The sequence below is a fragment of the Bacillus rossius genome, chromosome 1 (genome assembly GCF_032445375.1).
Source record: "Bacillus rossius redtenbacheri isolate Brsri chromosome 1, Brsri_v3, whole genome shotgun sequence".
Classification (NCBI taxonomy): domain Eukaryota; kingdom Metazoa; phylum Arthropoda; class Insecta; order Phasmatodea; family Bacillidae; genus Bacillus; species Bacillus rossius.
In genome coordinates, this window is record NC_086330.1 from 132761482 (window position 1) to 132775124 (window position 13643).

At 37.9% G+C, this 13643-nt stretch overlaps 2 protein-coding genes across 10 annotated transcripts in view; one reads left to right on the forward strand and one right to left on the reverse strand.

Annotated features, from left to right (window-relative positions):
• Positions 1–9985, reverse strand: part of LOC134546145 (NEDD8-activating enzyme E1 regulatory subunit) — a 59319-nt gene extending 49334 nt beyond the window's left edge. For 2 of the 3 annotated variants that reach the window (XM_063388698.1, XM_063388699.1), the window contains exons 1-7: positions 9897–9975; positions 7063–7227; positions 5672–5854; positions 4938–5284; positions 4628–4779; positions 4031–4164; positions 522–718 (exon numbers count right to left, since the gene is read on the reverse strand). In XM_063388698.1, the coding sequence (XP_063244768.1) occupies positions 522–718; positions 4031–4164; positions 4628–4779; positions 4938–5284; positions 5672–5854; positions 7063–7227; positions 9897–9964 (1246 nt within the window). In that variant the 5' untranslated portion in view covers positions 9965–9975. Of the gene's footprint in view, positions 1–521; positions 719–4030; positions 4165–4627; positions 4780–4937; positions 5285–5671; positions 5855–7062; positions 7228–9896 lie in introns of all 3 variants that reach the window. The other variant, XM_063388697.1, reaches the window with a different exon arrangement.
• A 246-nt stretch (positions 9986–10231) lies between these two features.
• LOC134546165 (codanin-1) overlaps positions 10232–13643 on the forward strand; it is a 65855-nt gene continuing 62443 nt past the window's right edge. For 3 of the 7 annotated variants that reach the window (XM_063388737.1, XM_063388739.1, XM_063388738.1), the window contains exon 1: positions 10232–10532. In XM_063388737.1, the coding sequence (XP_063244807.1) occupies positions 10525–10532 (8 nt within the window). In that variant the 5' untranslated portion in view covers positions 10232–10524. Of the gene's footprint in view, positions 10651–10979; positions 11644–13643 lie in introns of those variants that run through there. The other 4 variants (XM_063388740.1, XM_063388743.1, XM_063388741.1 and 1 more) reach the window with 3 other exon arrangements.

The window sequence follows — 13643 nt, forward strand, 5'->3', positions numbered from 1 at the left end:
ACAAACTATTTATGTGTTTATAATTACACTGGACTAATGGTGCATGTTTCAGTAACACTGATTACATCATTGCCTATGAGTTATGCAAAAATTTAGTACTTTTCCTTCTTCTAATCTTACTGGTGGTGTTCTTGCTAAGTTGGCAAGTATGTTGTTATAACCCTAAAAGTGCTGTGAAATCTAACTATAACTTTCTCTCTTCTGAGGTAGCTTTCCTGATTCATGACTTGGTGATATGGTTATAGTTATACATTGAGCAAAATGTTTTTAAAAACAAATAAGTTGTGAGAAATACCATTTACTGGGCAATATGTTATAGTGTTGTACAAAGATATTAAATTTATTTTATTTATGCGAGAAATTGAGTTTTTGAAGTCTAGAAAATATTTAATATTAAATAGCTTTATGTTTTGGTTTACTTATTGTGAAGTATGAATATTGATGAAAGATAAAAATGAGGACAATATCTATATTTGGAGGACCAATAGGAAACACTGCCATCTTGAAGGAGACGTACGCACCAATGTTCTCCCTGTTCACGGCTGCGCACTCGTCGGCCACAGACGTCCCTCGCACGGCGTGCAGGTTCGCCGCGTGCTTGCAGAACAGCCTGACGTCCTTCTCGGAGACGGTGTCTGCGGGCTGGCTGAGCTGGTGGAGGAGCTGCTGGACGTGCTTGAACACCGTCTCTGCGTCCTTGCTCGCCTGGCCGTGGTACCTGCGAGCCACGACACACACACACACCGCACACTCAGCTTCCTCTGCCCCGCTCGAAGGAGCATCCTACTGCCTGACGGTGGTTTGAGGGCTTCTGCACATCCTGTGCTTTAAATTCAAATTATTCACATTTAATGAAAAAAAAAAAAAAGTTTTTATACATTCCACAAGAGTTCAAGAAAAATTCATACAAAATACAATAAACTATAATAAAAAAACACACACACAAAGATTATTTTCTATATATACATATACGTATATTATGTTGCAGAAAACAAATCAAAATTTTTGAATAAATCTTCTTGGCTTCCTACATGTTACTTCCAATCTTTACAATTGAATTTCTTGTGAATCAGTCCTACTTGCTGTTTCTATTGGTAACAAATAATTAAAAATATTTGACATGTCACTGTTTGTAAGCACCAGGCAAGATTGCGCTCAAACATAGACTAATCAGGTGTGTTGACAGATTCTCGTCTTCTGCACGGAGTAACATTAGCTTACTATCCAACCCTCCAACAACTCCACACATATTTGTTTATGAATGGTACTCCAACAGATATATGAATCATGATAAAATAATCAAATGTAAAGTAATAATTTGAAGGAGAACATACTAAAATGCTCTAGTTATGAACTATCAAACAGTTACAGCATTCAAACTCAGATGTACAAAGTGCTAAGGTAATGTATGACCTTAACGACTAGCCAACTGTATCAGCCACGACACACACTTTAAACTGTTCTATCAGCAGATAAGACGTGCAAAGTTGGCACCACAAATATTTTACTGCATAGCTTGTGCGTGTGGTCTACATCCAAACTTAATCTACAAGATACAGCTACTTATATGGGATTACATCTTTTTGAGATACTTGGTTCAAAATCTTCATATCAGGAATCTACTGTGTACCTAATACTGTAATACCGAACTTACCCGAAAATAATGCAATGATTTTTACCAAAAATCTGAAACTAAAAGTGGGGGTCGCATTATAATCGCAAACTTGTAACTTGCTGTTGAACGTGAACAAACTGCTTAGTCGAAAAACTACAAGCTATGCATTATAACTGCGTCACTTAAGTCACTTTAGACTGCTCTTAATTACTGCCTCCTGAACCTCTGCTTAAATAAAAAAAATACACGCTCCGCCTGTAAAGTGTAACACTTGTGCTGCTTTAGTCAGCTCTTGTTTACAGCTTCCTGAAACTCATGAAGGGGGAAGGATGTCAGCAGGTGTGTCAGATGAGACAGGGTAACACTCTGGAATGCAATGGAGGGGAGTGGGAGAGAGTTCAAATAGAGTTTGTCACTGGGTTCCTTCCACTTCCTTCTGCTTTTCTTTACTGTGACTGCCAGCCCAGACATTTCCTCCTCCTCTTTCACCCTCTCAAGTGACCACAGTATATCATAGCATTCTTTGCTTTCTGTCTGATGGCTTATCTTTTTTCACACATTATTGAAATAGAGTTGAGAGACGTCCAACCCTCTAATTAAAGTCTTTTGAGAAAAAAAAATCAAGGATGTTTCATTTAAAGAAAGTGATAACATTTAAAGCATTTAACTAATTTATAACATTTGCTGAGACATTTTTGTCATAACAAGCAATCTGATAGTGCATAGTTTATAAATCATAACTCAAATACACTAGAGTCCCGTTATAGCGAGGTGTCACGGTTCCGGGTTTGATCCTCGCTATAACCGTGTCCTCGCTATAACCGAATTGGACAAATTTTGGCCCCCGAAAAATAAAAATTAACCGAAAATAGCATAAAAATTGTGTTTAAACCTGTATAATTGGAAAATAGCAGGTTATATTAACGAAATCTTAATTTCTGTGAGCAGATGTGTGAATTCTCTTTAAAACGATACCCCATAAGTACGGATGCGATCACCGATTACGTAAAAATAACCAGAATACCCTACCAAGCCAAGTAAGTATAGCATCTCAGCAAGCGGCCGACGCAGCATTGTCCTGCTATCTATCGTCGACGCGGGCTGTCTGCTGGCGGCCATGTTGGTTCGGGATGTTGCTAACAGGTGGTGCTAGTGTAGCGCGACGATTTAATTCCTTACAAAAAAGCAGGAGTGCTGCTGCGGCAACGCACGTACGCCTCAAACGTAATAGTCGCTGGAAAACTATACTTTTCATTTAAAGAAACCTGTCAACTTTTTTAGAAAATAAATTTGGGATTAAACTCAAACCATCACCACCCCTTTCTCGGACAGATACCCCAGCAACTGACCGAAACAAAAGTTACAAGAAAACTGCCCTAGCGATTCGGAAATAAATACGGTAGTGCCGACTAGAGGTGTAAAATTAACGAAAAAATGTGTAACCGTATGTATTCGTTACTATAACAATTAGTACTCGTTACTATCGTTACGTTACTCGTTACTTCTGATACCGCATAACATGCTATGTTATGTTGCAGCAATGAATCCAGTCGTATTGCGTACGCGTACAGTATGACGTAGCGTAAATAATAATAAATAGAATATAAACAATTAATATTTGATAATTAATAGTTTTTGTTAACCAAGAAACAAATCTCATTAGACCACTTTTTAATATTATCTCTTTTAAGATAACCAAAAAAAAAGTGAAAATACGCGATTATAAAAACAAAAACATACATATTTCTAATTTGTAAAAAATACTTTCTTACGCTTACGTTGTTTCTGTTCCAATCTCAAACTTTGTCTACACACGGCACAGATAACTAACGGAAGTTTGATAAAAGAAAGAAAGGATGGGATTCTATTTTTAAGCCACACACTTAGGTGGCGACTGCACGGCTGAAGAATGTGACGCGTCAACGGCAAGATGTCTAGTGGCGAGCGAGAGGGGTGGAGATAAAGCAGACAAATAACAAAAGCGCGCTACAAGCGATCACGGCGTAAATTCCTCAAAAATACCTCGTTATAGCCGTGTTCTCGCTATTACCGTGCTCGCTATAACGAGATTCTACTGTACATTTATTTCAATCTCTTGAACAATTAAGTTGAGACTGTTTTATAGTTCAAAGATTTCAGGGAAAATCCACAAAGTTAATTTCTAGGTTTGTACAAACACAACATATTTGGTTCACTTTTGCATACACTAATGATTGAAGAACATACTATTATGAATAGGATAATGAATGACATTGGAGTTGACTCATTAAAATTTCCACCACGTCAACATTTCCCACCTGCTAAAAAAAACTGGTTCAACCCTGTCCCGGGAATTGAACACAGAATCACCTCAATGGAAGGTGAGTGATTTGTTTATACAATCACCATAGCATCCCCATTAAAAAATAAACTTACACTTGTTGCAATGAGATATATCTTTGCGTATCGGCCGTCATATCTGGGATGGCTCCTCGCACTGGCAGTCTGCCTTGACCTTCGCTTTCCACAAAGTCACGCAGGGCTTTCGCCATCACCCAGAATGGCTTGCTCTGTCAACATAATCAAGTACCACAAACAACTTAGAGCTAAAAAGAAAGTAAGATCTGTCTTGGTAAAGAAACACATAAAGTACATAGTTATGACCAACAGATTATGAACTATCTTTTCAGAACTGTACTGAAGCCAATTTGTCAATTTTAAGATACCATGAAACAATTTCTACAAGTATTAATGAATCACTAATAATGCATTAAAGCTTCAAAATAATTGAAATGATTAATTCCAGCAAATACCCCAATACTGATATCATGGTCCCACCAAGACCGGTCACGCATCGACTGGTACTCTTACTAAATATTGGCAATATCGGAACTCTGGATATTGCTCTGGCATATAGTTCAAAGGTAACATTACAATGGATGGCTACAAAATAAACTTTTTAAATGTTATTGATTACTTTTTTTTTACCAGTTCTATTTCTACAAGTAGCATCACACACATTTAGTTACATACCTCTGACGTCAGGTTCACACAGCAGTCATCATCAAGTATTTTCTGGACTTGTGGTGGCACTACTGTTGGGAGAACTGCATAATTCACTGCTTTTATCGCTTCTTCAAAATTTTCCTCTGCTTGTGGCACCCCCTCCTCGTCAGTCAGTATTCCTGCCCCACACATATTTCAAGAAGAGTAATGTCAAACTGGGTCACAGAAATAATCTACACAGGAGAAATAATACCATCACCATGTTTTCACACTAAAGAAACCTCAACACATCATCGGCAGGCAAGGAAATAAAATGTGACGAAACACCCATACTCACCGCTGCGAATCAATTCGCGAAGACCCTCCTTCTCCCTGTAGGTGCAGGGGAGCCGACCGTCATGGCACCCCCGCCACTTCTCCAAGTACTTGTACAGGACGATGACGTACGGGACGTGGGCGTGGTCTTTCAGCCCCATGGTCTCCAGATCCACACTGTCCAAGTGCCTCTTCAGCTCTGGGAAAGGGGCGTCCAGACGCAGGTCAGGGATCTCGTTGTCTGGGTGGGCCTCGACGACGGTATGCTCCGAAAACTGGAGTCTGATGTAGCCTACAAAGCCGTAGCTCTGGCACACCACGAACGGAATATCCAGATCCCATAGTTTCTTCGACAGGAGGATCAGCAGTCTAGAAATCAACCAGAGAAACTGAAACCAAACTAATGGTCAATACATATGACATATGAGCATGTATATTTTGTGAAAATATTTCAAGACTAGCTGAGATTTAAAACACTGTAGCATTGTCTGTGTTTCGTGACTGGTCAAGTTTCTTTCAGTTAAAAGTCTATAGTCAGCCCACCAAACACCATAATTCAGTGCAAACGCATCCTGACTGGTCTGATCAAATAAGGCTGACGCAGTCAAATGGGCATTAAGATTTTTCATTAAAAATACCGGAGCATATGAATACAATAAATACAACATTTATTTTAACGTTTTTATTAAAACTTTACACAATTAATTAAAAATAAATCAAGGCCATTGCTTAAAAAATGCTGAAAGCACGCATTACCTTTCGGTCAGGGATGTTCCGATGACAACTGTGAAGCTGTTGAAAAAGTCCGGGCTGTTTTCCAAAAGGACGTCCACGTTCTCATCCACATAATCCCCTCTTACATCGGCATTGAGCTCCAACAACAGCTGTGTGGCCACCTGGGCTCGCGACTGGCCACAGCTGTCGGCGTCCAAGAAGAAGCTGGTGGAACACCATTATTACCTAATGTTACAGCATGTCCACACAAATCTGTAGAAAAATTTCCCTGATAAATTTTTAAAAATTAATTTACCTATTTTGTAATTTTCTGAAATAAATAAAGATAATCCAGTCTCCACCATCCCTAAAGCTGTGTTAGTTCAAACAGAACATTGGATATGCTGTTTTACAGTGTGTATGACTATAAACTAAAACACCATCTGGAAAAATAAATTAGAACGAAGTATAGGTGTTGGTATATCAGAGTGTGACCTTTCTCCCTCAAATTACCATCACTGAGGAATTCCTATAACTTTTCCAGGTTTTAAATTAAAGTTCCTGACTTTTCCTGACCAATTTAAACTTCCCCGGCTTTTTCTTAACTTTCCAGAATGTGGACACCCTTGACATGAGCTGCTCATTAATATATAATTAGGGTTAAAATAGGGCCAATTTTTTTGGATCTGAATCTCAGATCTAAATTATGAATTCAAATCCCAAACAGTACCTCAAATCTACCCCTACATTTAAATCTAGGTGTCAAGAGTAAAAAATAAAATAATGTACAAGTAAAAAAATATTAAGTATGGTGTTAAAAAATTCAACATTTTGTTAACATTGTTCTACTGTTATGAAAAACATTAATGCGATGAATGAACAAAATAATATGATGCAAAAATACAGTTTAAATATTAATCCAGTTTTAATAGCTTGAATGTTTGAAATAATTAATCTATGTTGGTAAAACAGGCAATAAACCCACTTTTCTACATGATTTAAACAACATGAGTGCGATCAACTAAGGGCAATTAGGATATTTAAAATCAACTTTGTGGTTAAAATAGTCTTTCATTACACGATTATTCTAGTTACATCAAGTGAACAAAACAGACAGCTAATAGGCAAAAGTGATGTTTGCAACCCAGCTTAGAAGTTTAGTGGATTATTCATGATTTAGAATTATCCATAGAATTGCCTTTCTTATAATGTATATATTATCACTTATTACCAGTTGAAAAAAAAATTTAAAAACCAAAAGAACTGTTCATACAGCAGAAAAAAAATTCTTGTTTTCACCAAGATTATAATTAAGGTCTGTACTATATAACATCTGTATTTTCGGAGCGGCCCCATTTGTCAAACCACAAATGGTGACGCTAGGTTCATGTTAAAATGTGACGCAACTCCTTACACAAGCTATACTCACTCACTTGCAACCAATATCTTCCTCAGTTATCTTCTTGCCATCGACGATCGTGAACGCACCAACCCCGGGCAATATCAGGGACTTGAGTATTTCTGTTCCAGTGCTTGTGGCATTGACAAGGCACACTTTGGCTTGTTCCAGAGCCACCTGGCCATCATCGCCCCATAACCTGAGAAAGAGGGGAGGGACGGGGGTTAGTAGTTGATTACTTTAAAAACACATAGTTAACAATCCTGTAATGTTTAAAACACTTTTAATAGACATACACCATTGCTGGTTTTCACTGTATTTCATAGAGAAACCACAACAATGCACATGAAAGATGAATATGCAAATACATAATAATAACAACTATAATATTAATAATGATACACTGTATTCAATTTTCTTGTCCATTCTGATGGTTTCTCTTTGACATACAGTGAAAATCACCAATGGCATATGTCCATAAAAATGTTTGAAATCAATCACCTGTCTTTAGCTAAGGAAAAATTTAAAAGCTGCAATGATTGATTTATTATTTACACTTGCAATATTGGGCTTTCTCCTGGTGGCAAGGAGTCTCCCCTTACTAGCTCTCTACACCTTCTTGTACAGCACCTTATTGAAAGCCTTCTCGAAATAGATGATTACTGTGTCTATCGGTTCCTCCCCGTCTCGTTTCACACAAAAACCATCTCCTGAAACCATGCTGTCTATCATCCACTCACCCTAGATAATCCATTTCGTCCACTATATACCTGCCCACCAGCCTCTCCATTACTTTCCTTACACTAGACATCAAGCTGACTGGTTTGAAATTTGCTGAATTTGCTTTAGCCCTTCTTTCTTTGTAAACTGGTACCACTACCGCTTCATTCCACTGCTTTGGCAACTTTTCTCCCCCAAGGATTGCTGGAACAGCACCGTTAGGTATGGTATCTGCATATCTTCTTACCCCCCAACTTGAGGTGGCTGTTCCCAATCCCATTTCCCAACCCGCCCAGCTGCCTTCTTCCTATTCAGTCTACCAACCTCTTTTTGAACCTCTATCATTCGTACTTCAAGCCCCCTACTTTTTGCAGTCTTCACTTCTTTCCCATCTTCTCATACTTCTTCCCTTACAAATACTGATAGGTACTGCTCCTGTAACAAATTTTCCTTCTCATGTCCCCCTCATTTTCCTGTTATGCAATTCCCTGAGCTCTGCTATTCTCTCCTCTCTCTTAACTCTTTGTAGATAGCTGTAAGATACACATCGCTTGCCTCTTATTCCCAGTTCTCTTCATCCCTGCTTTCATAGTCTCACCTAGCTTTCTGGCTATTGAACGTAACCTCCTACATTTCCGCTTCAGTCCTAGGATCCCCTTACCATCACACATTGGGTCTCCTCCTTACCCTCCTGATGATACATACCTTGCCACACCTGGTCCACGATGTTCCCGAGTGCTGTCCACTTATCATCGAGCCCCACAATCTCCCCACCTGCCATACTCCGCCCTTAAATAGTTCTCCATCCCAGTTTAATCTGCTCTCCCCCATACATTCACCATTCTCTTATACCTTTACATAAGATAACATCAAGTCCTTGAAGGTGAATATTAATTTACGCGTACAAGTTAAAATGGTGCCACTAACATTTTTATTTATTCTTTTAACTGTTGAATTTCTAATGAAGTTCATGTTATTGTAAGTGAAAGACTGTAGAGGGTTAAAATTAATTAATTTTATGAACACTGCTAAAACTGAGCCAAGATTTCTACAAGGAGCTAAATGGCTCTGTGATCAGGATGGTGATTATGTAGGCAAAATAAGTAGAATGGATGTGAGATTTTTTTGAGAAAGGTAACAAATGGCAAGGGTGGGGAAAGAAAGTTCTGAGATTGGGATTGTGACATTACATGTTCCACAGGGTAGTGTTTTAGAAACCCTGTTGTTTATCATTACAACTACCAGTGTCAGCTAGGAAATGAAATGCTGGTTAAGGAATTCTGCAGATGACTATGTCATATAAGATGTGCTGGGCAGGAGGGGAGGGGGGGGGGGGGAGTGAAGGAAAAGCATTTTAAAGGTGACTTGGACAGGTTACAGTATGTACTACTACTGGAAAGATGTAACTGGAATTTAATCAAATAACAGCAAGAATAAAATTTTGAAATTGTGTAAGAAATGAGCTCTATCGAGGAGAAGGTATCACTGGAAGTGGCAAAAGACTGGGGACGTGGGTTGTTATAAACATAAAAAAAGGGGGGGGGGGGAGGGAGTAGAGGATCTGGGGAGGGAGGAGCCAGTGCAGCGGTTGGTGAGAAGCGATGTAGGGCATTTGCATTGCTCAGGAGGATCATGAAAAGGACGGACAAGAGGGTGAAGGCTAGAGCATCAACCATATTGGTCCGGCCGTTTCTGGAGAATGCTGCAATGTGAGACCCATACCTGATGACAGAGGTGGGTGCGATGGAGAAAGTCCAAAGGAAGGCAGCAAAATGAGTGGCAGGTTTGTGGATAAGGAAGTAGGGGAAGGGGAAATGCACAAACCATCCAAGATGGTTACCGATCTAGGGTGAGACACACTGCAGGGTAGAGGCTGTTTAAGGTTGTCAAATGAGGGATGAGACAAGCTTCAGTGTTTCAACGACAAAAAGAGGGAAGTACTCCTAGGGAATGCAACGAAATTACATGAGGTGAAACCTTCTTGCCATCGGGATAGTGACTAAATGAACGAATTTAAATTAAATATTTCAATACATAACCTTTAAATGGAAAACACTATCTTTTTCATTATATTACTTTTATACTTAACCCATAAACATTTTTCAAGGTTATAGAGACTTTTTTATTTGCATATTGGCTTCAACTTACCTAAGCTGCCTATCGTATTTCTTACTTTTCTCCGATTGCTCAGGAGATTTTGGTGCCGGAGACGCCATTCCACCCAAAAGTAAACAAATAGCTTTGAGAACAGACTAACAAACATAATGTTTGCAGTTGTAATATGATGTTTTTATTTTAAAACTTTAATATCATACTATAAATACTATCAACACATTATAAAAATTATTAAAGTGGTGATTTGTATTTTAACTTATTATATTTTTGAATTACTGAAAATATATTCTTGTTGGATTGTGAAGAAATTATTTTAGCAATTATTGGTGACAACGCTTACTAATACGAGCACATGGCGGGAAAAAAAGTCTGTTGTAAAACGTAAACATCGTTGAAAAAAAAATGAACAGAGTTGTGATGCTGACACATCGTGATCTTGCGCGCTTTATCGGCATCCACAGTGAAATTATTATAATGTAGAAGACCAATCGAATTCATTTACTTAATGGCTTGCAACGATCACGGCTTAAAAATGTTCATGTCGGTTTTGAATGATTTATTAACAAAGCGTCTGAACGCAGATCATCTACAGTTGTGGATTTTGAATTCCATGGCAAGTGATTGCTGGGTTTAGTTCTTATACAGAGGTGCTGGCATTTGGATGCGCTTGTAAGAATAATTTACACTGTTCTCTCCCAACTTGACTTATTTCCATAGCAGTTGGGCTTCTGTGTGGTGGCCATGCATTTTTCCCGCACCGTTCACTATATTGTACTACTCCGCTGTGGTGAGCATTACATCCTTTTTTGTCTCTTGATTGTCTTCTCAACCTTTCTACATTACAGCTGTAGTCTCTCGTTCCTCCATATCGTAACTACTCAAATACCTTTACATTTCTTTCTTTTGTACTTACATGCCTGAAATATATATGCACATCTGTCTACACATCTCTTGTGGAATTCTTGTTTAAAATACAGGCCATAATGCAAAAGTTTCATTAGCTATCCATTATATTATAATACAAAAAATATTTATATTAAATTTAAATAAAGTTCAATTTTAAAGAAAGTGTTGCAATATATTGTCACCATAGCAATTTAAAATTACGTCTTTAGTTTAAAAAAATTGCCTTTTGAAGTAAGTGTATAAGGAGAGTTTTTATAAGAACCTGTATTGTAATTATAGTAGAAAAATTAAATTTGAAAAAAATACACCCATTACTTTTCATACCTAAAGACAATTAGTAAATTTCTTGGCTACTAGGAAAAACCTACCCAAGTCTCTTTCACTACATTCTTGGTGAGGTCAATGTGGCAAACGTTGCCCTGAGTGGGTTGGTTTCTCTGAATACTCCTGTTTCTTCCACCAATACATTCTGTCGTGGTGACATCTCGCCAATTTTACAGACATCTTACCAATTTTACAGACATCCATCTTAACAACCTCATTACCTACGAGAGATTAAACCCTAATTCCATCCCTGTTTAACCGCAGTTGCACTTTAAATCTTTACTTGGGAAAACACATTTGTATACATTGCGAATCCATATAGACAGTTTGCTTTTTGTTTGTTCTTCAAAACTTCTTTTATTTGTTTAAAAACTCTCCTGTTATTGGTAAGTTGACCAGCCAGTGGCATCACACTTATTGTAATGGGAGGATAATCTTACTTGTTTTTATTTCAGAAAGACCCTTCTTTGCAGCTGGCTACAGGATTACACATTACGCGTGGCACGTTCATATGTGAATTTCTGAATTTTCTCAGGGATGAAGTGTCTTGGTAAGTTTAACTCTCTGGGGGTTTTCATGTCATGTCGAGACAATTTATGAGACTTTTAATGAGACACACTAAACACATTGGCAGTTATGCAGACCTAATATTTTATGCTTCAATTAAAAATAAGACTTGAAAGTAGTAGCAAGTACATCTACTTATTACAACATTTATTCAATCTCATCTAATGAAAACTACAGAATAAGCTTATAAATATCAGGAGTATGCATGGTATGTTATGCTGATTTTAAATGGGAAGTGTTCATACCTGAATTCAGGAAACTCCTGCATAATTTGAGCAATTTTTTAAAATTATTTTTTATATCCACTATGTAAACTAAAGTAGTCAGTTCTGAATCAAACTTTATAATATAAGACTTGAATATTTTAAATTGAGTTTATAGTTGGTATAATTTAGTAAATGAGGACAGACATTTTGGATATTTTTTAAGATCGTGAGGTTTTGTTAGCCGGACTGAGTTGGGCTCGGTCCTAGCAAATTTGAGCCCGCATAAACATGGCAGTTGTTGCAGGTACCTTCTGAATTTTCTCGAGGGTCCCCTATTTGGCTAACACTGTGTTGTGTTACTACTATGACTTTGTGTGATGATTATTTCTACGTACTCACAGGCAACAGTGACCCTTGGGTCTCAACTGAAAAGGGCATCACTAGGATGGCGACAGCCCTTCTGTCAGAGTGCATAAATCATTCATTTGACAATATGTGAACTAATATTTACTTTTTATTCTCTGTGTAAACCATTAAGATAACGTCGCTTACGAAACAACACTGCTTATGTGACAAAAAGCCAATTTTTCAGGAGCACTTAATAACTTTATGTGTCATGCTGCAACTGAATGATAGTTGGGTTAGAAAACAGACCACAGCAGTGCATTCTGTTGGATTTTCCGCGAATTAATTTTGTGGGAAGACGTTTAAGCTACGGCTACACAAGGCGCTATGTTTGTGATGTTCGCTGCGTGAGTAAATTATAGCCATCTGCATGTCAGGTGTTACTAGCCACACAAACTGTGTTTGCTATGTTGGCGACATCACAAGGGGTTTGATTCTCGGTTATTTTTCTAAAAGTCGCTGACTTTGTGCATGCACAGATAAAAACATTGGTTTTTGTGTGGATTTGTGCTATACTTCTGTGTTTGCTTTAAATTAGTATCATGTTGATGAAAATTTTTATTGAAGTACCGTAGTATGAAAATATCCATGTTTATGGAATAAATCGATAGAAGACTATAGAAAGCAAGATATGTGGGTTAATCTGGGATTTGATTTCAAGTGAATGCTATCAAACTGAGTTGTATTTATTCTGAAATAATCCATAAATTTGGCTTTGTGCTCATGTAACTTCTTCATCAAATTATGAAAATTCTCGAAATTATTATTATTAATTTTTATTTTAACTTAATGAAACCATTTATTTTTATGTTTACTATGGTGTGAGCCAAGATAATATTACCATAGTCTGAATCATCAGTTGAAATCTAACGGCATGTGTCTCTACGACATAGCAAACTAAACTATCCTGTCTGGCCACCTGGCACAGGGAACATAGCCAACATCGCAGACATAGTGTAGCGGTCTGTTTGGCCTCGGCTTAAATGTTTTTTTTTCCAGGGAGAAATAAAAATCTAATTTTAAAAAAAGTCACTTCACGGTGTTGTTTACTAAGTGTTGATAAAATGGTTTATAGACTCCACTTCAAGGAATGGCGGCTATCTTTCACTGTCTTTTCACCAATCTTTGTCGTCACTCTTTCCCAGTGTGCATCTCTGTTTCGGTCTCCTCCCCGTATTTTACGTCGTTTTACGTCGCACCAAGCGAAGTGGGGCAACTGACTGTTGAATGTGGACTAGCATTCAGGAAGACAAGAGTTTGAATTGTGGTACATCCATCATGATATTTGTTTTCCAACGGTTTTCAGAAATAACTCCAGGCAAATGCTGGGTTGATTCCTTGCTACGGGCCATGGGTGTCTGTATTTTGTTTT